The sequence below is a fragment of the Thamnophis elegans genome, chromosome 8, assembly GCF_009769535.1.
Source record: "Thamnophis elegans isolate rThaEle1 chromosome 8, rThaEle1.pri, whole genome shotgun sequence".
Classification (NCBI taxonomy): Eukaryota; Metazoa; Chordata; class Lepidosauria; order Squamata; family Colubridae; genus Thamnophis; species Thamnophis elegans.
The window spans coordinates 1405255-1430226 of NC_045548.1; the positions used below are offsets into that span (position 1 = coordinate 1405255).

Sequence of the window (24972 nt, forward strand, 5' to 3'; positions counted from 1 at the left end):
TGCACTAAACTTAAAGAAGAACAGAAAAAAGGACTAAGATGGGAAGGAAGGAAGAAGGGAAGGGAAATAGAGACAGAGAAAGAGAGAGAGAATGAATGAATGAAAGAGAGAAAGAAAGAAAGAAAAAGAAAGGATTTCTAACCATCATTACAACAAATGTAAACTAATTTAGTAAATTTCTCCCCCTCTAAGGTTGCAAACATTTATTTCTTCAGACTACATCACATCTCTTATCTCTTATCTATAAACAAATCCATATCAATTGCTAATTTGATGACATTAAAGGTTAATGTGCCATTTTCTTTCATGATTCTCTTCGTATCTGTCTCTATTCAGAAACATAGAAATAGATCTCGGAAGGAAATGGCATCAATGTTCACAGCAATTCCACTGACTGCACTTAATTCAGAAGAAAGACAATCTGAATTTAGGAAAGCAAAGCCCCGGTCTCCTTCAAAGAAACAAACAAACAAACAAAAATCTCCCTCTGTTATCATATTCCTGAGAAATTTAAAATAATTCTTCCAATCTGATATGTATAATTTAAATGGTTTGGAATGAGAGAAACCTAGTCTGCCATTTAGATAACTGAAATATTAAGGTATTTTCACTGTTCTGTTCCCCCCCAACCCGCCTTCATGGACAACTGAAACCAATGCCTTTTCCATGTGAATAAAATGTATAATGAAGTATTTTACTCTCGTTCCATTAGACAGATTCCTAGGAGAAAAAGGGGGGAAAAACCCCACATTTATATAATTAAGGAGCTTTATTAAGAGAAATAGAATAATTAGGGGCCACATTCATTTCAAATGCTACCATTGATTGATTTGTACTTTGCTTCATCCACTCTCATCCTAAAGCACGTTTCTCTTGGTTTCACGTTTTTGCTTACAGGTTACAGTGTGCAAGTAACTTACGCATTAGTGCAAACCACAAACACTGAACTTGGTCTGCTGAGGATGCCAAGACAATGTTGCACCTCTGTTCCTTTCTCGACTGGTGGGCTGATTGAACCCACAATCTCCATTCATGATCACTTACTATCTCCGCAGAAACTATTGTTCTTTAGTTCCATTGCTGTAAAGTAGGTTTCCCCCCCCCCCCTTTTCTGCATCCCACTCGTCCTGCTTTCAGGCTAGAAGGGATTCCCAATTATGCTTGCCATCACCAATCACAACATCTGCACAAGGAAAAGGAACCCGCCAGGCTGTGCCGCTTTCGAGCCCTTTGTATCTTTCAGTAATTACGCATATCATCTTGGAAGCCCTTCTGCAAGAGATGCAGAAAACTGAAATGAATTCAGTGCCTCCCGCCCTCCCTCTTCCCTTCCTCCCCATTGGCTGACGGCTAAACTGAAGGGGTGGGGAAGAGCTGCCTCTAACTACCTTTCCATCCCATCGCCGTATAAGAAGCAGCAGAAAGCAGGCAGGAGGGCAAGCAGTGCCTAGATAGCTGAGTAGTATTTTTGTTCTGAAATAATTGTTTCAAATGCCCAGCAGCAGCTTTAGCTTTACAGATTGAGGCTCTGGGAAGAAAGAAATCCACCTTCAGCTGCCTCATGCCGGTGAATACAGGCACTTGTGGAACTGGCAAAGCAAACATTAATTGTCAAAGACTTGACTGATTTTTCATTTTATTTATTTATTGCATATCGAACCTGGTTTTTGGTTTTTTTCCTTGACGTTCACTTTCTGCTTCTTGGAATGGCGTGTAGAAATCCCTAGCCACTGAAAATCCCAGGGTGCCAGTCAAAGAGGGACATTTGGAAGGCGTGGAGTTAATTTGCAAGCCGCAAAGTTGCCCAAGGAAGGTTGAAGACCTTGTGAGAATGAATTTCACTTACCGTTATGGAGCCCATCGGCCTCTTCATGCGTGGAACCACAGCCACGGACACCATCACGGTGACCTGAATAGGTCGATGGAAAAAGGCTACTCTTCAGAAGGGTGTTATGAGCAACTCTTTGTCTCGCCAGAAGTATTTGTGATCTTGGGCTTTGTGAGTTTGCTGGAGAACGTGCTGGTGATCGCCGCTATAGCCAAGAACAAGAATTTGCACTCCCCGATGTACTTTTTCATCTGCAGCTTAGCGGTGGCTGACTTGCTGGTGAGCATCTCGAATGGGTCAGAAACCATCGTCATCACCTGGCTGAACAACACGGAAGTCGACACACACAGTTTTACCGTTAGCATCGACAATATCATTGACTCAGTGATTTGCAGCTCTCTGCTGGCCTCCATTTGCAGTCTGCTTTCCATAGCCGTGGACAGGTATTTCACAATCTTCTATGCTCTCCAGTATCACAACATCATGACAGGGAGGCGTGTCGGTATCATCATCACCTGCATCTGGGCCGCCTGCACAGTCTCAGGGGTCCTGTTCATCATTTATTCCGACAGCAGCGTTGTCATCATTTGCCTCATCGCCATGTTCTTCACCATGCTAGTCCTCATGGCATCTCTCTACGTCCACATGTTCATGTTAGCCCGTTTGCACATGAAAAAGATTGCGATTCTCCCAGGCACAGGCTCAATTCGGCAAGGGGCCAACATGAAGGGCGCCATCACCCTGACCATCTTGATCGGGGTCTTCGTAGTGTGCTGGGCCCCGCTCTTCCTCCACTTGCTCTTCTACATTTCATGCCCTCACAATCCCTACTGCATCTGTTTCATGTCCCACTTTCACCTGTACCTCATCCTAATCATGTGTAACTCCATCATCGATCCGCTTATCTACGCTTTCCGAAGCCAAGAGCTGAGGAAAACCTTCAGGGAGATCATGTGCTGCTGTAGCCTGAGAGAGTCGTGTGATTTCTCAGGAAAATATTGAATGCCTCTGAAGAAGCTGTTGCAGAAAGGCAATTGCCTCAAAAATTGATGTCTCCTCTAGTGCTGCAGAGCATCTGGCTTCAATTGCCACAAGAAATATATTTTGAACAGTACCTGGTACATGAATGTTTGCTTCTGTTCCTAAGCTCTAGAACTACATATGTAATCATTTCAAGGCTGAAGCGATGTTAGAGGTGTTTAGCAACGACTCGGCAAGCTGCCAGGGATGCAAAATGCCCACATATTTTCAGAATGATGAGAGAGAATAATTCAACTGTGTTGGGGAATAGGAACAAAAGTATTGCACACAACTAAGTCCTTCACTTTCCTCAGCTATTTATATTTAAAAATTGGGGGCTAGCATTGTCTTGGACTTGTATGTATATGGTTAAATCAAATTAGACTTTATTAGAGAATTGTGCTTTATGTCACATTTTGCTCAAACGATTGTTTAAAAAAAAAAACTCATCTTGCATCTTGTTCTTAAGATAATAGACCCAGTGAAGATAAAATGTAACTCAGCTGGAATCCATCGCTGGGGTGGATCTGGTCTGGGAAATTGGGAACAGTACTTTGAAAGGATTTCATGGTTTTGAATAGGACAATAAGGGATATATTTGGTATGTACTGTATGCATTTACTTTCTTACGCAATTGAAATAATTTTCTATTAAGTAGTCTAGATGACGTGCAGTTAAAATTGTGTCATTAAATATATAAAATGAATTGCACTGAAAATGTACAAATGTCTAAATGTCTGTTTGGGAAAGAAAAACCCATGTGTAGGGCACTCAGGCATAGCCTTATTTCTTATCCTTTTACTGAAAGAAACATGAAAAGTGTAAAATTGTTAAAAATCACGTCAAAAGGAATGCATCAATGAAAGGCAACAATAAAAGTGTGGCTTTAAACACCAAGCAGATGTGGTAAAAATTAAGTATTTATCGTTGGTTTTAGAACACAAACTAATTCACCTTTGATACCTCTTCATCAATATCAACTTACAACCAGTATGACTGAGGAAACAACTTCTGGAAAATGGTTTGTTGTTATACTATTATATTATTCTGATTCATTTGACAGCTGGATGTTTAGACTGAATTTGGTGCTGTTATCTACCTCTCTGATCCTTCCCAAGGATCTCGTATAGGCAGATGTTGTTATTTGATGGTATTAAAGGTATTGTCACACATGCAAGCTCTTTGAAGTAAAGCTACATTTTACAATTGACTTTGTCAATGCCGATTGCTATTATTATTGGTAGTAGTAATACAATTATTCCCCCCTCCCCAGTTGTGGAGGGATACTACTTTCGCCTCAGGAACAACAACCAAAAATTATTTTACTTTTGTGGGGGAGGGAGTGTAATCAGTGGTGGGATTCAGCCAGTTCACACCACTTCGGGAGACCCGGTTGTTAACTTTCTGAGCAGTTTGGTGAACTGGTTGTTGGAAGAAATCGTTAAGGCAGAGAATTGGTTGTTAAATGAGTGTAATCCTCATTGTTGAGATGGTAAAGTCTTGTATTTATCTGAGCATCCAAGAGGCGCAGCTAAACATCCAGTCTTTCACTAGACAATAATCCTCTACCAGTTTATAACCATCCTTGATACTTATGCTTCAGTTAAATCAAAGACCATCTAAACTTTTGGAAAGTTAGCAAATAAAGTCTCATTCCACACCTCACCCACTATGACCTTCCTGTTTAAGAGCTTTTTCCTCCACAAAGCAGTAACTAAATAAAATAGCAAGCTGCAAGGAACAGTCATACATGCAAGAATAGTGATAATATGCTTATACTAAACCAATACTATTTAAGAGAATTAACAGCTGATGTAAAAATCATACCAAAAAATTCATTTCAAAAACATTGGTGTCAACTAAACAAAACATTATATATTTGTTATGTAAGCTCCCCGTTGGGAGAGTGAGTGCGTTCAAAGAAGAGTTGTGAGAGTTGTGTTGGAGAATACACAAACCAGCCTACAGAGACACTGCAGTTTAAATAGACTTTTACTTTTGTGGAAATATTGGTATCAGAGTCCATCAAACAGTTCAAGTCATACACGGATAAGACAGTCAGTCATCAACGTCTTTCAGTTAAGGGATAATCCAAAATAACACAGTCCAGTATCATATCATCAGTTCAGCATTCAAAGTTTGCTAGCAGTTGCAAAACTTACAATAGCTCACGGCACTTTCTAACAGCCAGCTTCCAAAACACTCAGATCAGATCAGCCCAGCATCTAACAAAACAGAGAGCTAACAGTCATTCTGGCTCCCTCTTATGGCTGATTGAGGAAAACAGCAACCAATCACATTTTACAGTATGATTTAAAGGAACAGGTTTAGCATTGTTATATGATTTATATATTGCTAACCCAACCGTTAGATTATATTCTTAACAATCTCCCCTTTGGGTAGGACAATATATAAATCTTACAATCTTAATCTGTATTCCTCGCAACAACGTTTATGCTTTATATTACCTTGGGCCTTAGTAAAATGATCTGCAATGTTATCTTCAGACATACAATACTCTAGTGTAATCAGTTTACTACTAACATCTTGTGTCATGTTTAAATATCTCAAGTCAGTGTGTTTTGACCTAGTTTTTACAGCAAGATTGGATGCCATCTGAATTGCTGCTTGATTGTCTTCGTAAACAATAGGCTTTTGTATGTTAATTCCCATATCCAGTAGGAGTTGTTTGTAACAAACTACATCTGTGCATAATAATGACAAACATGAGAAATCAGTCTCCATAGTTGATAGACTTAAATGTTTTTGTCTAATAGACCACCATCCAATTAGAGCTTTTCCAAGAAATACAACAAACCCTGATGTTGATTTCCTTGTAGACACATCTGTAGCAAAACTTGCATCAGCATATGCAGTTAAGATCAGATCATTCTTAGGTTCTAAATACAATGCATAATGCATCATTTGCTTAAGATATCTTAATATCCTCTTAGCAGCTTGCCAGTGCCTTTCAGTAGGTTCAGCATTAAACCTGGCTAATTGATTTACACTATATGCTATGTTGGGCCTTGACCAATTACTCAGATACGATAAGCTACCAATTAATGATTGATAAATACCCTTATCAAACACAGGGCTTTTTACACCATCATGGCTAAATTGCTGACCCATTGGAGTTTTAGCTGGTTTACACAGTTCCATCCTAAACATTCTGAGTAGCTGGTTAATCTTCTCAGTTTGTGAGATTTTGTATCCTCCCCTAGTTTTATCTATCTTTAAACCAAGATATTGCCTAATCTCACTGTGATGTTTTATACTGAACTGCGTCCTTAACAGTGTTATAATCCTCATAGCTTCTTGCTCAGTTTAGTGATTAATGCTTCAGTGATCAATAACAACAATGAAATCACACCCTCACTTTCTTTCTTAAACAAACATGGATCAGCCATGCCAGCTTTAAAACCTATCTTAGTTAACTCTTTAGCTATACATTGATTCCATTCATATCCTGATTGCTTCAAGCCATAAAGATTCTTTTTCAATCTCCAGCAATCAGTTTTACTATCAGTTTTGAATCCAGCAGGCTTCTGTAAATATATAGTATATTGCAATGGTGCATGAAGATATACTGTCTCTACATCTAAATGATTAACTATATATTCATTCTTAGCTGCCCACGCTAATGCTGCACGTAATGTTGTAGCCTTTAAACTAGCCGCAAAGACCTTATCATAGTCATTGGCTGACTGAACAAACCCTTTTGCAACTAACCTGGCTTTATGGGTTACAGTCCCAGCTACACTATTTTTAAGTTTGAAAATCCATTTACAACCAATGGCATGTTTACCTGTTGGTAACTTTACTGTTTGTATGCAATGCTTATGCAACGAGTTTAATTCCTTTTCCATTGCATCTTTCCAAGCTTTCTGTTCCTCAGTTGGATATAGAGTTAATTCTTGGTAATTAGCAGGAACCTTATTTGCCTGACATGCTATAGATGCCTGATACCTGTCAGGTAGTCTAGTTACACGAGTTGAACTTCTAGGTATTTCAGGACTCACCAGTGGACTCTCCTATAACCTGCTCGTGTTCTTCTGGTTCGTCATGTACTTCTTCCTTAATTTCTTTAATTACTGGTTTTCCTACTTCATCATTAGGGACTACTTGGGTGTCGATAATTACATCATCAGTTGTTTCTAATTTATTCCACCCCACGTGTTCTATAAATCTTAGCACTAGTGCTACAGTGAACCTTAGTTGTGCCTTTCTCCCAAAACCTAAATGATCTATGGTTAGCCTCATATCCTACAAAAAATAACTGTCGAGATCTATGTTGCCCTTTCAGTCTCACTTGTGATGGTATATGCACCCACGCTGGGGCTCCGAATGTATGTAGGTAACTCAGATCTGGTTTTCTGCCATGCCACCTAGTGAATGGCAATTCACCGATTGTTGTATTCACTACATTATTTAAAACATGGTTACTACACATCATAGCTTCACCTCACAGTGTTTCTGGCAAACCTGAATCAGCTATCATAGTTCGAGCCATGGCCTGTAATGTTTGCCCCCTTCGTTTTACAAACGAGTTATGTTGTGGCCTATAAGGAGCAGAACATTTGTCCCATGATCAGTAACTACAATAATAACCTTGGCTTTCATCTTTCTGTCTGCAAACCTCATCCAATTAAAGAAATGCTGAAACGTTTAAATAACCAGCACCTAAATAAATAAATAAATAAGGTTGTGTTTGTCCAGTCTTATTGAGTCAATTTCTTTTCAATCAACTCTAAACTCCATTTATTTCTCTACCACTCAGCAAGAGTGAAAACATTATTATTTTCTATTTAAAAGCAACTCCTACAGGTGCTCCAATCAATATACTGCTGGTATATCAAAATTGCCACCTTTAAGGTTACTACAAGTCACTAATGGAGAACTCATCAGGACTGAGGAGGAGCTGAGATGGAAGAACCAGAGTTTCTAATCTTTTATTTATTCACACCAGCTGAGCAAGAGAGATACAACTTTAATTTGGACATATCACTTAATTTCTACCTGTTGATAGTAGTGGGAGAGAAATTTATATCCCTACAGATACAGAAATTTATATTTATATTATATTCATATCCCATGCAATATCTTTTGTTTTTGTTTTACGGTTTTCCAAAATGTCAACTGAGCATTCTTCTAAACTTTGTGATTTTAAATCCTTCTCCAAAATCAACCTGTCATGAGAAACCATACAAAATGAAGAGTTGTTGAAAAAACTCCTATCACTAGGAAGTATGACAGTTTGAGGTATCTAATTCCAGAAGCCCATTCAGTTAAAGCATTTATAGATATATTTTTAGTTTTTTAAAAAATTATAGTATTGCAAGAGTCTCTATGAATAATTTGTCATATCAGGAACACAAGATTATGTGCATGTTCCCTCGTACCCATGCTGTGTTAACCTGTGAAATGACTTTTATTCATACTTCGATTGTGAGCTGAAAAATATAACACTCCTATATTCTTCATTTTCTGGGAACACAGATGTGTTAGATTTTGAGTTTTTAATTATCTCTGTATTTGACAGATCTTTCAAACTCAGAACCTACTTAAAGCAGAAAAATGCTGTTTTAACTGGATATTGATATTGATGCAGAAGTTTGCAAATGGCAATTGCAGTGTGTTCAGATATCTCATCATAAGAGAATAGAAAATGGGTGGGCATGTATGATCACATTTCAAAGTATATTACTCAATAAATGTACAAGACTTTGTGGAATAGTATATGGAAATGAACACATTTGTGGTGTTGTATTTTATACTGATTAAAAGTAAAATTAATTAATACTTGAATATCACAAAGGTGATTTTTCAAAAGGCAACATGACTTTCTCTGCTTTACCTTGAGGACAGTTCTTCATTGAAGCTTCTCTTCAGAATGAAGAAGCTTCTTGGATGAGAAGCGAAACATCTGACTTTTGAAAAAGCACCTTTGGGACAACCATGATTTGGATGACAGAATCTTTAAAGGCACAATGCATGCATAAAGTTATCCCCTTTCCCGAAGCCACATCCAAAGATTTTTTTAAGGTTGTGTTTCAGATATGATGAGGGAACAGCTAAACTTTCTATATCATGAAATCATTAGATATATCTATAATAACTGAAGTCGTGTTAGATGGTTTCAGAATGCATTTCCCAGACTTTTCAGAATAACTCTGAGTGCTAGCATGGGTGGAAAAATGGTTCTTTTCTTGCAATCACTTCAAATCATCCATTTCTCTTACAAAACATTAATGAAAAAAAAAGGTACAATTGGACTTTTTCAACAGTAATCAGGACAAAGTCTTATTCTTGTCCTAGAAGCTCAAATGTTTTATTAACACCATGAACCTAGGTAATGTTCTGACCCATACAGAGTTATAAAACCATCTGTGTTTCAGTTCAGTGCAGTAGATGTTGGGAAGAGGCAGAGAGCAAATAAAACTGTTATTATTTCCTTTCTCCCTGGGGTTTATTGTAAAGAAGCCACTCAAAAATTTAGAGAGTATTCATTCTCCTTGCAACAGTACGACTTAAAAGAATAAAGTAGCGACATCTTCCATTTTGTCCTATTTTGAAACCTTCCAAAACCATGCCATCAACATTTGTCAGGAAACTATTTCAAAAGTGCAGTGATTTTTTTGAAAACTTTTGTCAAGAAACAAAACAAAATAAATATTAAGATTAGGACAAAAGTACACTGAAACTTCTAATCCTGCCGACTGCTTTTTTAAAAAACAACAACAACAAAGGGAATCCATTGGCATGAATTGTATCTATCATGGCACTAAACTATATAGAAAATAGCAGTGTTTTGGTAAGAGTTTAAGCATCTTTACGGTGATAGCCGAGCACATTTTATTGCCTTATAGTATGGATAATATTACTAATTAAAATACCATTTGTTGGCATATCTGTTACAATATATATAAGAATGAACTATAAACAGTTTTCCAAATGTTATATAGAATCTACCTTCCCTAATGGTGTAAAAAGAAAAAGATGTACGAAGTTTTTCATCACTACTCCACTCTTAGAGAAGGATGAAAATGTCTTTATTTATATACAGTGTACATACCCTGTGTGATATTTTCAGCCATACTGCCAGGAGATATTATGATACAGCCTTCCTGCTAACTTGGAATCACCTAAGGTTAATCAGTATCTAGAGTAAGAGTATTAGAGTAATTTTTATCTACTTAATTATTATACCGTAATTTTAGCTAAATGAAATCATTTATAATTAAAGACCTAATATAATTATCATTATGTATGATCAACCTAACCAAAAAGACACAGTTTTCTTTGATTGGGGGCTGGGAAGATGGAAAGAAAATAGAAGATGTAAACAACACATTTTTGCATTCTGACAATGAATCAAATTAATTACACTACCATTAGTCTCCAAAAAAGATAAATGTTACTTATTTCAATTTTATTACTATTTTTAATTGGCAATAGAATATTTCCAAGTAGTTTGCAAATCCATTTAAACAAAAAAGAAACCAATGGCCACAGGCTCAGGATCTTTCAGCAAAACACAAGAGGAATGAAGATGACAAGAAAAGAAGAAAACGAATCAACGAGGCATCGCGTTCATTATAGAACTAATTTCTAAAAGTAAATTAACTGGGTTGGAAAAAAAAAGACTGGTTGCCAGAAGAGGATCGGCTCAGCATTATCTTCATGGGATGAAAGAAACTCTCCTTACTTTCAGATTGGAGCTTCCACAAAGCAGTTATAAATTTTGAAGTTCAAACTTTGATAGAATATTGAAATTCTGCTGGTGAGTTACAACCCAAATCATACCTGTTTTGCCCATCCTCTAAGAAAGCTTACAAAGCCTTTCAGTAAAACATGGCTGACCAGCTTTCAATATATCTTTTATAACCAGTAGTGCAGAGGTGGTATTCAGCAGGTTCTGACCAGTTCTGGAGAACCGGCAGCGGAAATTTGAGTAGTTCGGAGAACCGGTAAATACCACCTCTGACTGGCCCCGCCCCCATCTATTCTCTGCCTCCTGAGTCCCAGCTGATTGGGAGGAAATGGGGATTTTGCAGTAACCTTCCCCTGGAGTGTGGTGGGAATGGAGATTTTACAGTATCTTTCCCCTGCCACATCCACCAAGGCCTGCCCACCAAGCCATGCCACACCATGCCAAGCCATGCCCACAGAACTGGTAGTAAAAATTTTTGAATCCCATCAGAGCAGTACTGTCAGCCTCTGCTTTGCTGCTGCTTCGGCTGCCATGAAACGGGGAGGGAGGGCATGGTATTTGGGAGGGGTTACTAATTGTGCTGGAGGAAGATTCTGGAGCTCAGCTGCCTGTTGGACTACGCATGCGTAGGAGGTTCCCGCCAGGACTAACGGCACCAACATTCCACCTTAGTGATGCCTTTTGAAGTTATCTCACACCTGACACTTGGGGGAATTATGATTGGACTGTAACTGTGATGCCAAGGGGTGGGGAATGGGCTATTCTATATATCCATCGCTTTCGCGCCTAAATAATCAGTCTTCACTTCACTATGCCTTTAATCATTTTTAATTAGTAAAAGTACACTTGATTTCTACCTATGGAGTCTCGTGGTCTTCTTTCCTAATTACCCAATGAAGAGGTATTGACAAGTACTGTTCTTAGATCCTGTAGAAACTGTTCTTTAGCACGAATAGAGTACAACAGAACAGAACAAAATAGAACAGTAAAGGCATTGGAAGGGACTTTGAAAATCTTCTAGTCCAACCAGGCATACAGCGTTTCAGACAAATGGTTGTTCAATCTCTTCTTAAAAACTTCAGGGTTGGCATGTCCACAACTTCTGGAGGCAAGTTGTTCCATCGACTTCCACAATGCTAGCACAATTCTCTTCTTTTATAAAGGTACTTATCAATCCAAGTCATGTCGCTTCCTTTCCTCTTCTTTGCTAGGCAGATTCTTCAGGGAACTTTAGTCATAGTGGCCTGGGAATAAACCTAAAACAATGTATTGAAAAATCGTTTGAACAGATGTTAATCAATGATGTCTTATTGTCCATCAAGAGGACTGTCCCTGTGATAGCTTTCTGTATCTCCAGCTGCCTTCTTCACTTTTTTTTTCTCATGTTGACTCTAATTTACTAGTATATTTCCCAGCCATGGGCAGTAAAACTGTTCTAATTTTTTAAGCAATTTGAGCATTTGTAGATAAATGACTATGTCCTCTGATGTCTGATTGAATAAAAATATACATTTCTTCAGTGAGTTTGTATCTATGGCATATTAGATATGAAACTAGACACAGCAATTTATTTCCAATATAAATGAAAGCATTACGTGGATTTGAAGGATTATCTACAGTATTCACATACAGACGCCAATTTCTTGAATGAATCACCTGTGAATTCAAGCAATAAGCTATCAGAAAAACGTATGTTTTAATTTCAGAAAAATATAGTCATTTGAACATACACCCGGATTTAGGTTTATTTTTTAAAAAAATCACACAGTAAAGTGGCTAAAAAAATGAATGGATGATTATTTTCCTTTATCTCAAAGAATCCTTAAGATTACAGATTATAACTGCCAATCATGGTTTTATAATATTCTCTATGATTACTCAAAAGCCAGCTATATTGAATTCATTCCCAGATGAGAAAATATATTGTAACTATATCACCTGAATAGTGTTAACATGTGATAAACTTTTTTTAGCAGATTTTTTAAATTTTTTCTCTTCTACACCTTACAGTCATTATATCAACATTATTATGTCATCATATCTGTACATGTATATATTATTTCACTTGTATGTTTACACATCTTTATACACAGATACACACACACGCATACATATATACACACATATGCACTATATATATATATATATATATATATATATATATATATATATATATATATATATATATATATATATATATATATATATATTTGTTTTCTGAGGTTTTCGCGGGTGTTAGTATGTAGGTCTCTAGTTGTTCGGGTTTTCTCCCGCGTAGAATTGGAGATGTCTTGGCGACGTTTCGACGAAGTCACATTCGTCATCTTCAGGCTGCTGCTGACTACTTCAGGTTTGGTGTTTCCAGGAGACTACTCCTGGAAACACCAAACCTGAAGTAGTCAGCAGCAGCCTGAAGATGACGAATGTGACTTCGTCGAAACGTCGCCAAGACATCTCCAATTCTACGCGGGAGAAAACCCGAACAACTAGAGACCTACATATATATATATATATATATGTATGTATGTGTGTGTGTGTGTGTGTGTGTGTGTGTGTGTGTGTGTGTGTGTCACAACCCCTGGTAAGCCCCAATTATGGGAGGAAGCTAACTGCTTCCAACATCTGTCAATCGGCTCGTCACAAGAGTCCATCACGACAGAAACCCAATATTTTTACTGTTGCCTTTGTTATATTTGTGTTTTTATTTGTGCTGATAAATAAATAAAGGTTTGTATTTTATTTGTTTTCCTGTAATTTCTTGCACCCATTTCCAAATTTTTGTCCAATATTTTTGAGTTTCTGGGCAGGTCCACCTTATGTGATAAAAAGTCCCTTGTATTTTTTTAGACTTCCAGCAAGTCGGATTCATGTTTGGGTACATTTTAGCCAATCTCGTTGGTGGTAAATTCCAATTGTATATATATTTTCTTTGAGTGCTACTGATTGTGTTAGTTTATAATTTGTGTTCCAAATTCTTTCCCAATCCACTAGATCTATATTGTGTCCAAAGTTTTTAGCCCATGTTATCATGCAACTTTTAACTTTTTCTTCTTCTAATGTTACTTCTAATAAATATTTGTAAATTTTTGTTATGAATTTATTTTCCGGGCCAATTAAAATTTTATCTATTTGTTGTAATTCTGTGTATATTCCATATTCTTTTACATCTTTTTTGTATCTCGATTGTAGTTGGAGCCTACACCAATCTATATTTATATTTTGCTCCTTTAATTCCTGATTTGTTTTCAAATTTCTTTGGATGTTTAAAATTTCACTATATCTAACCATTTTCGATAGATCTAGTGTATTGGGATGTGTCATGGCTCATAGTGGAAAGCCATGTCAGTATTTTCTCTAATTTTATTCCAGACCTGTATCAGTGCATCTCTAATATAGTGTCTGTGAAAGTATTTTTGTTTCTTTTTGCTTCTGACGCAGAATGTTCTACTTGTGTTTCTTTTCAATATGACATTCTAAAATGAGTGGAAATGGGGCCAGTATATTCTAGATGCATATTGCTTTAGATATAACAACATTGTTATCATGATATAGCTCTACCCCTCATTTTGAAGCTGTTGGAAAAAGAATCAGCCATAGTCTGTGTCATTCACAGAAAGAATAGGGGTAGAATAACATCGCCAGATCTCAGTAAAGTCACTTTCATAGTGAAGGTCTGCCATCAAGGTCATCAATGTGATTCTAGAATCATTGCAAGCTGGAAATCAGGTGTAAACCATCCCATTGGCATATGCAGCAAAAGAATCTCCTTGGAACATTATTTTACCAAAAGTATAACTTTACTGATAATTCCACATAGGCACAGAAGAAGAAAAGCCAATTCTGAGGTTTTCACATGAAAGTAGCATAAATAAAATCCCCCCTTTTTTACCCTGCGCCATTCACTCTTTATTGTCCACCAATCACTTGCAGCCAATTTGTTTTGGGAAACTGCCTGAGAGCCTCGGAGCTTACTCATCTTTTGACCTGGGGTAACTGGGGCCTTGCCAGCTCTTGCATTCCACAATTCCCTCCCAAACTTCCCTTGCAAACCTACCCACTCACTTCTTGTTTCTGTTGTCTGTTTATGAGGGGAGGGGGGCGTAGTAACTCGAGCATGGCACCAAACTGATATTAGTCTAAATTCACAGCCTTATCAATAACTAAAATTAGAATTGAACATCTCTGTCTCTTCCAGTAGAAAGACTGGGGCAACTAGAAGAAAATATGCCCAAAGTAGTATATTTTTTATTTCTTCACACGTATTTATAGCTGTTAAATCCTAATTGGTTTTCTTCATAAAAGGCCAAATCACTGCTTACTTTAAATAATCTTACAGATCTGTCTGTTTTCAAAAGCCAGAAGGGATTTGCCTAGGCCTTAAGCCATCAAAAGGTTTCTTAGTCTACTTCTGGGATATTTTTAAAAAACTTTTTTACATAATCACAATAACTCAAAAAAGTATCATGCAGGAACAATCCAATATAAAATTATGGGAAGTAAATTTCTTCTAATACGAGTTAGCCTTTCAGTGAAGAGTTCTTTACTCCGAGAATCTCCCTGTGCTAGTCCATCAGGTGCAATTTATTTTCTATTTTCTGAACAAAGAAGTGGAGTCATGCTAAGCCTTAGTCTAGCTGAAAAGTAAAAGTAAAAGCCTATTAGGGAAGCATTTATACAACACACAAATGGATTTGAGTGCCATTCACACACACACACACACACACACACACACATTTATTTATTTATTGCTGGCTTTGTTTCAGTAAGTGGAATGATTGGTTGTGTGTTTGTATCATGATTGGTAGATTGGTGCTGATTGGTGCTGGCTGTGTGCCCGTTGTTGTTTCATGTTGTAATGGCCTGGGTGGTGGGTGGGGCTCATTTTTTGACTAGGGCTGGTTTCCAGATGTCTGATAGGTGGGAGGCATCGTCATGTTTATTCATGTTGTGGGGGTGTTGCTCTATTTCGAGCACCCATCAGCACCAATTTACCAATCATGATACCAATCACAACCAATCATTCCACTTACTGAAACAAAGCCAGCACTCCACACACCCTCCCACCAAGATTTATAGAAAGACGGCAGCTCCGACCACACTTTAAGCCCAAAATCCAGCCTGAAGATGGCGACTGAGACCTTTTATATATATAAAATTTCAGGCTATTCCGTTACAAGAATCTGCTGTGAAGATCAGATCAAATCAGCATGAGATTTTACATGTTAAATTTCTTTTCTCAAACATACAAATTAATTTCCAGAGAGTACTCCTAACTGAAATGAAGCTGAACCCATATGAACTGTACAAGGATAACAGAAGACAAAGCTATTCCACATGGACAAGTCTTAAACTTCTTTATTATTGGAATATCAAATTAGAAAACTTATTCTACTAACCTTGTTTACTGAAACTCCTTGGGCATCTCTTTGACGTGAAGGCATTGAATGGGTGTATATTAAGCAAGTGCTTAAGCATTGGTTATTTCACTCTGGGAAACAATCAGCATGAAATATATTCAGGCACCATATATATTAGCTTAAATAGAAAAAGATCTATCAAGGAGAGTCAAGCACTCATTAATAAAGTCTGCATAAATGATGGCAACCCCAAAAACTTCTGAAAGAAGGAATTTGTTTTAAGTTTGATTTATTCTAAAATTCAATCCTGAAAAGCTTCCTTCACAAATGCAGCCCATAATAAATATTTTCTTCTGAAAGATCAGCTCTACTGAAATAAAATCTGATAAGCCACAGGAAAGGCCCCAATGAGAAATCTGCCTGGTTGGTTAATTCTCATCAGTTTTAATATTTAATTTGCAGTGCAGAACATTTCTTTCTTTTTTTTTTTTGCAAACCATCCTCCCAGGTTTCACTTTATTTTAAACTTTCTACAGAAGAAATCATTGATTAAAATGATAATTTGCTTCCTGCTTTTCCACTTTAATTCTTGAGAGTATGACCAACCTTTGCTTACTGGAATTTTAATGGGCTGCCATTCCTGAAAAATGAATTCAGATGGGATAAGAATCTGGGAATGGACATTTGACTGAACTACCACAATAAATCTCTCCCCTTGGTCAGACCTCTGCAACTGATCAAATATTAATTGGAAGGAAAAAGGAAACTAAGTACATCTCAGAAACAGAAAATAGAATAAAATAGACTAGACTAGACATTTTTAGCAATAGCAATAGCAGTTAGACTTATATACCGCTTCATAGGGCCTTCAGCCCTCTCTAAGCGGTTTACAGAATCAGCATATCGCCCCCAACAACAATCCGGGTCCTCATTTTACCCACCTCGGAAGGATGGAAGGCTGAGTCAACCCTGAGCCGGTGAGATTTGAACAGCCGAACTGCAGAACTGCAGTCAGCTGAAGTGGCCTGCAGTACTGCACCCTAACCACTGCGCCACCTCGGCTCATATTTTTATTGTCCAAGTGTCCAAGGAATTTGTCTTTGGTGCATATCCTCTCAGCATACGTAAAAGGACAAAACACATTCGTCAAGAATCATAAGGTACAACATTCAATGATAGTCATAGGGTACAAATAAGCAATCGGGGAACAATCAATATCAATATAAATCGTTAAGGATACAAGCAACAAAGTTACAGTCATACAGTCATAAGTGGGAGGAGATGGGTGATTGGAACAATGAGAAGACTAATAGTAATAGCAATGCAGCCTTAGTGAATAGTTTGACAGTGGTGAGGGAATAATTTGTTGAACAGATTGATGGCGTTCGGGAAAAAACTTTCCTTGTGTCTAGTTGTCTTGGTGTGCAGTGCTTTATAGCGTCGTTTTGAGGGTAGGAGTTGAAACAATTTATGTCCAGGATGTGAAGAGTCTGTAAATATTTTCACAGCCCTCTTTTTTGACTCGTGCAATGTACAGGTCCTCAATGGAAGGCAGGTTGGCAGTAATTGCTTTTTTCTGCAGTTCTGATTATCCTCTGAAGTCTCCGTCTGTCTTGTTGGGTTGCAGAACCAAACCAGACAGTTATGGAGGTGCAGATGACAGACTCAATCATTCCTCTGTAGAACTGGATCAGCTGCTCCTTGGAAAGTTTGAGCTTTCTGAGTTGGCGCAGAAAGAACATTCTTTGTTGTGCTTTTTTGATGATGTTTTTGGTGTTAGGTGTCCATTTTAGGTGGATATGTCACACATGTAATCTAAACAGAAACAGATGTTATTTTCTTTTGACATAAATTCTTAATATTTAATTCATGGATTATTTGTTCTATATGGATAGATTTCTTATTTATTAGCTAAGACTGAAACTTCATTTTAACTTACACTTCATACTGATTACTGGGATCGATACTCATGCATTATATTTATTCTAGTTTTAAAATTATTAAATATAATGATGTTATTAATATTCTTCTGAGAATTTGTATTCAATTTACTTAATGCTTTAAAATCTCTGGTTTATTTCTGTATTTTTTTTAAACTTGCTCCTGCTTTTTTTAAAAAAAATTGATCAAAATTAAATACATATATTGAAATGACTTTAATTCTCATGTTATCTTATGCTAATCCATAAGAATTAAAGAGTGGGTGATTGATTGCAACATAAATAAATTTAAAAAAAAGATCTTATCTGTAATATACTCTACAGTCTATTTGATCACGTCAGCAAGCGACCTGTGATATGTCTACCAGATATGACCATATAACTGTTTTCAGTACTGGCTCCTAGTATTATACCATTACTGCTCTAGGCAATTCTACTGTCACTTCATTACAGAAAGGAAGTTAGTAAATCAAGAAGAATCCCTGGATTGGGGACCAAAGACAGGTCACTAGGGAACAATCTCCTTGAAAGTAATCTTCACCTTGTCATCTTCATGTTCCAGAGGTTGATAAAAACAGAACTGCCTGCAAGATCGCTCATGATTAATCACAAGTGCCATGGCCACAAGGCTATGCCACTAAACCATGTCTTTATCCAGAGTTAAACTTCTGATGACATCTGTTTTACTGTCAAGATCAGAAAGGGAAGGCAGTAACAGAAGTGAGAAAAAGCTAACCGGATCATTGTAAAGTCTTTCTGGCTCTGATAGACTTGAAGTTAAGGCACCCTGTTCCCTTCGTTCTTGAATAAGAAAGCAAACAATTATTTGGGATTAATGACCTGATTCTTACTGCTATTCTTCCAAAGTCAGATGGTGTTCTTAACAGAATTGGACATCTTGTTCAACAAATGTATTTCCACCTGATTTATCTGAAATATGTGTTCACTATAGGTAGTCTTGTTGGTAGTTGAGTTGTTCGTAGAGTGACTAAAGCCCAATCTGGATCTTTCTGCAACCTACCAGATCACAGTCATTTGCTGGAATACAGAGAGACTGGAATATAACAATGCAATCATTGTACCATTTCTTCTCCTTTTCATCTGGCCAAGTCTTCACCCAATTATGTGGTTGTTCTTCTCTTATCGAGTGTCATTTTGCAATTGCTCAACCTAATTTCATCTGATGGTGATGTTCAATAGGCCCCTGTCAGAGGCTCAGCCGTTAATTATATCAGAGATATAATGGGCCTCAAAAACTCTCTGAAGCTTCCAAGTTGTAATGTTTAAGAGAAAATGTAAGTAAAAGAATAGTTAAATACATGGGGAGTAACTGTTTTAATGCTCCCTTGGACTTTCTGCATAAAATATATACTTCTACGGGGCCTGTACTTTGCAAATTTAGGGAATGGCTTTAATGCATTTGTGAAGAATTATTACAGTTCCAAGTATAATTCTCAATGTTCGTCACCATTGACGATATTGGTTGGAGAGTTGCAATTTGTAATCCATCAATGACTAAAAGACCACATCTTCCTCATTCTTGTTCAAAAATAAACGATCTGGCATTTACAACACATTTAGTAACATATTCCCTATATTTTTAAAGAAAAAATATAGCATATTGCTATTATGTAAGAAATACATAATTTCATACAGCTGGTATGAAATTAAATGATCAAATACAATTCTCCATTGCAAAGGAAAAATAATGCACAAGAATAAAGATTTATATCTGAAGAAAATGCCAAATTTCAAGATGACATTTTCATTTTATATTTAAGGAAATATGTTTATATGAAAGATAAGAATAATTACATAGCCAGAGAAATACATACAAACAAAGAGAAAGAGAGGGGGGAGGAAATATGTAGAAATCTAGATAATTGGGAGACCATAGATCTGCTATTTAAAATAAATTGTTTAATCCCCCCTCCTACATTAATACACAATTAACTAATATATAATTTCTCTTTGGACAGTATATTTTCCCAAAAAACTGTCATAATATTTCTGTGTACAGAAATATAGAATAAATATATATAGACCTGAATACAACAAGACCAGCATACCTACACCCGCGAAAATCTACGAAAACAAATATCTTACCTCTATGGGGAGGAAACCTTCCTGCACACAGACACACACACACACACAAACACACAGACACACACACATACACACACCGGAAAAAAAACTGTATATCAAATATATGCAAGGAAATTGCATGTGGAAATAAAGTATGATTGTTTGCATGATGCTTTTAAAATTACCCACTACTGGGTAATGCCCAAAGAAGAACTATCCTGTGTTGTCCAGTGAGGGCAGTATAAAAACAGTCCTTTCGAGCTTTCGTGCCCATGTGGAGATGGCTCTGTGGAATCCAGAGCCATGCGCTCCTTTGATGCTCTCTCTATAGGGAATCTTGGAAGATATGCACTTATTCAATTTTAAAGAACTAACAGGACACAATGTCTTATCTGTCACTGTTTCCGTTTGATCTGCTCTCTGACCTCACTTTTCAAGTTGCCAGATTTTGTGCTACCATTTGTTAAACCCATCCCTACCTACTGTTGAAGTTTAGCACAGACTTTGTTGATTACCGTTGCTATCTATGTAACAGCTACCATAAGAATTGCATCAATTTAATTATATTGCATTTGTCTTTTTTTTTTTTACAGTTTTTTTAAAAAATAATTATAGGTTTATGAATTTTAATGTGATGTGGGGCTCAAATATCTAAAAAGGTTTGATTAATGACATCTCATTTTATTGGATCTTGATGCAAAGGACTTCTCATGCCGTGGATTGAATTCTCAATGGCATCATGGCATCATCATGTAAATGAGTATTTTTCATAAATATACACATCTTGCATGGTGATGTGTAACATGAGGCTTTACTCTCCAATTCAATTGATAATTCTCAGTGGTGGAAGACCTTCCTCATGGTGAAAATAAGGTTACGTCAAAACCTGGCTTTGCTGGCAGGCCTGGGGGTGATAGCAATAGCAATAGCAGTAGACTTATATACCGCTTCATAGGCCTTTCAGGCCTCTCTAAGCGGTTTACAGAGAGTCAGCATATCGCCCCCAACAATCTGGGTCCTCATTTTACCCACCTCGGAAGGATGGAAGGCTGAGTCAACCCTGAGCCGGTGAGATTTGAACCGCTGAACTGCTGATCTAGCAGTAGCCTGCAGTGCTGCATTTAACCACTGCACCACCTTGGCTCTTATGATGAGTTCCCTCCCCTCTCGATATGTATGGTTGTGCGATTGTTGTCTACTTTTATTATTTGTATTTTGTCTTTTATGTTCCCCCTTTTTTTCCCCTTGAATTGTTCGCCGCCCTGAGTCCTCCCGGAGAAGGGCGGCATACAAATAATAAAATTCTAATTCTAATTCTACACTGTACAATTGATCTTCACAGAAAGTAAGCACCCACTTGGCACAAAATCTTCTTCCTACGATGGTTTTATTTTTGCAAATTAGCTAGGACTGCTAATACCATAAAATACTCTTTCTACATTTACAGAACATTGTGTTCAGGGCAATGTTGTGCACTGTGGGCCTACTACACTCTGTAAAAAAGGTAAACGTTTCACTCGCACACATATGCTAGTCATTCCCAACTCTAGGGGGCGGTGCTCATCTCTGTTACAAAGCTGAAGAGCCAGGGCTGTCCAAAGATGTTTTCGTGGTCATGTGGCCGGCATAACTAAATGCCGAAGGTGTATGGAACGCTGTTACCTTCCCACCAAAGTTGGTCCCTATTGTTCTACTTGCATTTTTTACATGCTTTTGAACTGCTAGGTTGCTGGGACGAGCTAGGGATTTGAACTGCTGAACTGCTAACCTTTCTGAATGACAAGCTCAGTGTTTTATCCACTGAGCCACCGTAGGAGCGTACTAATTCCAAAGGTGCTGTGATAGAAAATCTGTGTGGTTAAAATCCATTCCGCAATTTGACCAGATTTCCAGACACAAAACAAAGTTTATAATATAGGGGATATACCACCTTATCCTTTGTTAATTTATTACATATTCTAATATTCATATAAATAAACCCAATCAATAAGACTAACTCTAACAACCCTATATTATATTATGGAAATGCAGTCTCTCTGGGGCTCATTAACATGGCCAATCAAATAAAGACATACTTTATATAAAGCCATAAAGAAAGCTTGCAACCCCAATCCGCTTTAGGGTACTCTTTAATTTTGGGACTGTATCTGTCAATAAAAGGCATTTATGTTTCAGTATAATTTTGTCTTGGTCTCTGATTCAAACCAACTCCTGGAAAATTCTCTACAGTACTTATCACACTGTCAAACCAATACCCTGATTTTCTGGGCTGGAGACAAACATTATTGTGAGTTCTGGCTGGTATGACTCTCTTGGTCCTGCACGGTTAATTTGTGGAGGTACGAGATAACACCTGCAGAGAACTTTAAAGTTTAAATCCATTCAGAGTAGTGCCTGGAGCCAAAATAGTTCTCTTCCACCAGCTTGCTATCCCCATTTTAGCTTAATTGGTAACAAAACAGCTGTTGCCTCGGGGACCCTAAGCTTGCAGGATGGGCTGTTTCATTGTTTAAGATGTTTAATAAATCTCAGAGAAGAACAATATAGTGTACCTTTGTAATCATATAAATTAATCACATCAAGGTAGTTCATGAGTCGAACAGAGGAGAACTATATGATCTCTCAACAAAATCAGCTTTATTCCATCCATTTTATGAGGGAATCTTGCTAAATGGGGGGTTTTCTATCCAAACCCATAAAATAAAAGCAGCAAGAAGCAGCCTGATGAAAGGCACTTCGAAGCAACTCTAAAATAGCTTGCACTTTGGATGTGTCATGGCCACAGCCGATTCAGTCAGCAGAAGAGAAAGCTCTAACATTGCAATCTTTGGCCATTTGATTTGTTCCATAAAGCAGGCAGGACACCATACATTGGCGTGTCATTTCCTGCTGATGAAATTATTAGTTATATAATATTTCCTGATTAGGTTTTACACATGTAATCAATATTTAAGTTCTTAAAGGAAAAAAAAACTATGTGATAGCAGAACTATTCTGTCTTTAATTCTTACGGAACATGGTGGCTGCTAATGGTTTTCTAATAGTATCTGGGAACAGTTTCCCTCACAATAGCAAATCATAAAACCCTTTGGTTCTTTGGATGCCCAACAAGCCGCCCTAAATCGGAATCAATGGCGTGCTGTAATCCGTGACTGCCCCTGGCCTTCACAATGCAACGGTCACTGCCTTATGGACGTTGACATTTACGAAGATTAAGTCCAAGTAAGTCCAAGAGCTCCACCTCTAGGCCATAGCGGCTTCATAGCAGATAGATAGATAGATAGATAGATAGATAGATAGATAGATAGATAGATAGATAGATAGATAGATAGATGATAGATAGATAGATAGATAGATGATAGATAGATAGATAGATAGATAGATAGATAGATAGATGATAGATAGATAGATAGATGATAGATAGATAGATAGATAGATGATAGATAGATAGATAGATAGATAGATAGATGATAGATAGATAGATAGATAGATAGATAGATAGATAGATAGATAGATAGATGATAGATAGATAGATGATAGATAGATAGATGATAGATAGATAGATAGATAGATAGATGATAGATAGATAGATAGATAGATAGATGATAGATAGACAGATAGATAGATAGATAGATTATAGAGATAGATAGATAGATAGATAGATAGATAGATAGATAGATAGATAGATAGATAGATGATAGATAGACAGATAGACAGATAGATAGATAGATAGATAGATTATAGAGATAGATAGATAGATAGATAGATGATAGATAGACAGATAGACAGATAGATAGATTATAGAGATAGATAGACAGATAGATAGATAGATAGATAGATAGATAGATAGATAGATTATAGAGATAGATAGATAGATAGATAGATAGATAGATAGATGATAGATAGACAGACAGACAGACAGACAGATAGATAGATAGATAGATAGATAGATAGATAGATTATAGAGATAGATAGATAGATGATAGATAGACAGATAGACAGATAGATAGATAGATAGATAGATTATAGAGATAGATAGATAGATAGATGATAGATAGATAGATAGATGATAGATAGATAGATAGATGATAGATAGATAGATAGATAGATGGATAGATGATAGATGATAGATAGATAGATAGATAGATAGATAGATAGATGATAGATAGACAGATAGATAGATAGATAGATTATAGAAATAGATAGATAGATAGATAGATGATAGATAGACAGATAGACAGATAGATAGATAGATAGATAGATAGATAGATAGATAGATAGATAGATGATAGATAGATAGATGATAGATGATAGATAGATAGATAGATGATAGATAGACAGATAGATAGATAGATAGCTAGATTATAGAGATAGATAGATAGATAGATAGATAGATGATAGATAGACAGATAGACAGACAGATAGATAGATAGATAGATAGATAGATAGATAGATAGATAGATAGATAGATAGATAGATAGATAGATAATGTACTTGAGAGACCGCCTCCTGCCAATTACCTCCCTGCGACCTATTCAATCACACAGATTAGGCCTCCTTCGGGTTCCATCTGCCAGTCAGTGCCGGCTGGCAATTACAAGGAGGAGAGCCTTCTCAGTAGTAGCTCCGACCCTTTGGAACGATCTCCCCGTGGAGATTCGTACCCTCACCACCCTCCAGACCTTCGGCACAGCCCTCAAGATCTGGCTATCCCGTCAGGCCTGGGGTTAAAGATTATAATCCGTCCCCTCCCGAATGATGAATGTTGCTTCTATTTTTAATTACGTACTGTTTTTATATGTCATTGTGTGTACTCCCTTCCCTATACGTTGTTAGCCGCCCTGAGTCCCCTCAGGGAAAAGGGCGGCCTATAAATAAATAAATCTATCTATCTATCTATCTATCTATCTATCTATCTATCTATCTATCGATCGATCGATAGATAGATAGATAGATAGATAAGCATGCATCAAGGATGCAGAATTGCCTCAAAAGCAATAACTACAGTGCAGGCATGACATTCTATTT

General features: G+C 37.1%; 1 protein-coding gene across 1 annotated transcript; it reads left to right on the forward strand.

Annotated features, from left to right (window-relative positions):
• The first annotated feature begins 1831 nt into the window (after positions 1-1831).
• On the forward strand, positions 1832-2830 carry MC4R (melanocortin 4 receptor). The gene has a single exon (XM_032223211.1). The coding sequence runs from the start codon at positions 1832-1834 to the stop codon at positions 2828-2830; it is 999 nt and encodes a 332-aa protein (XP_032079102.1).
• Positions 2831-24972: the final 22142 nt, after the last annotated feature.

Excerpts from the sequence above, each read along its gene's own strand:
- MC4R (XM_032223211.1), top strand. The coding sequence starts at position 1,832 with ATGAATTTCACTTACCGTTATGGAGCCCATCGGCCTCTTCATGCGTGG.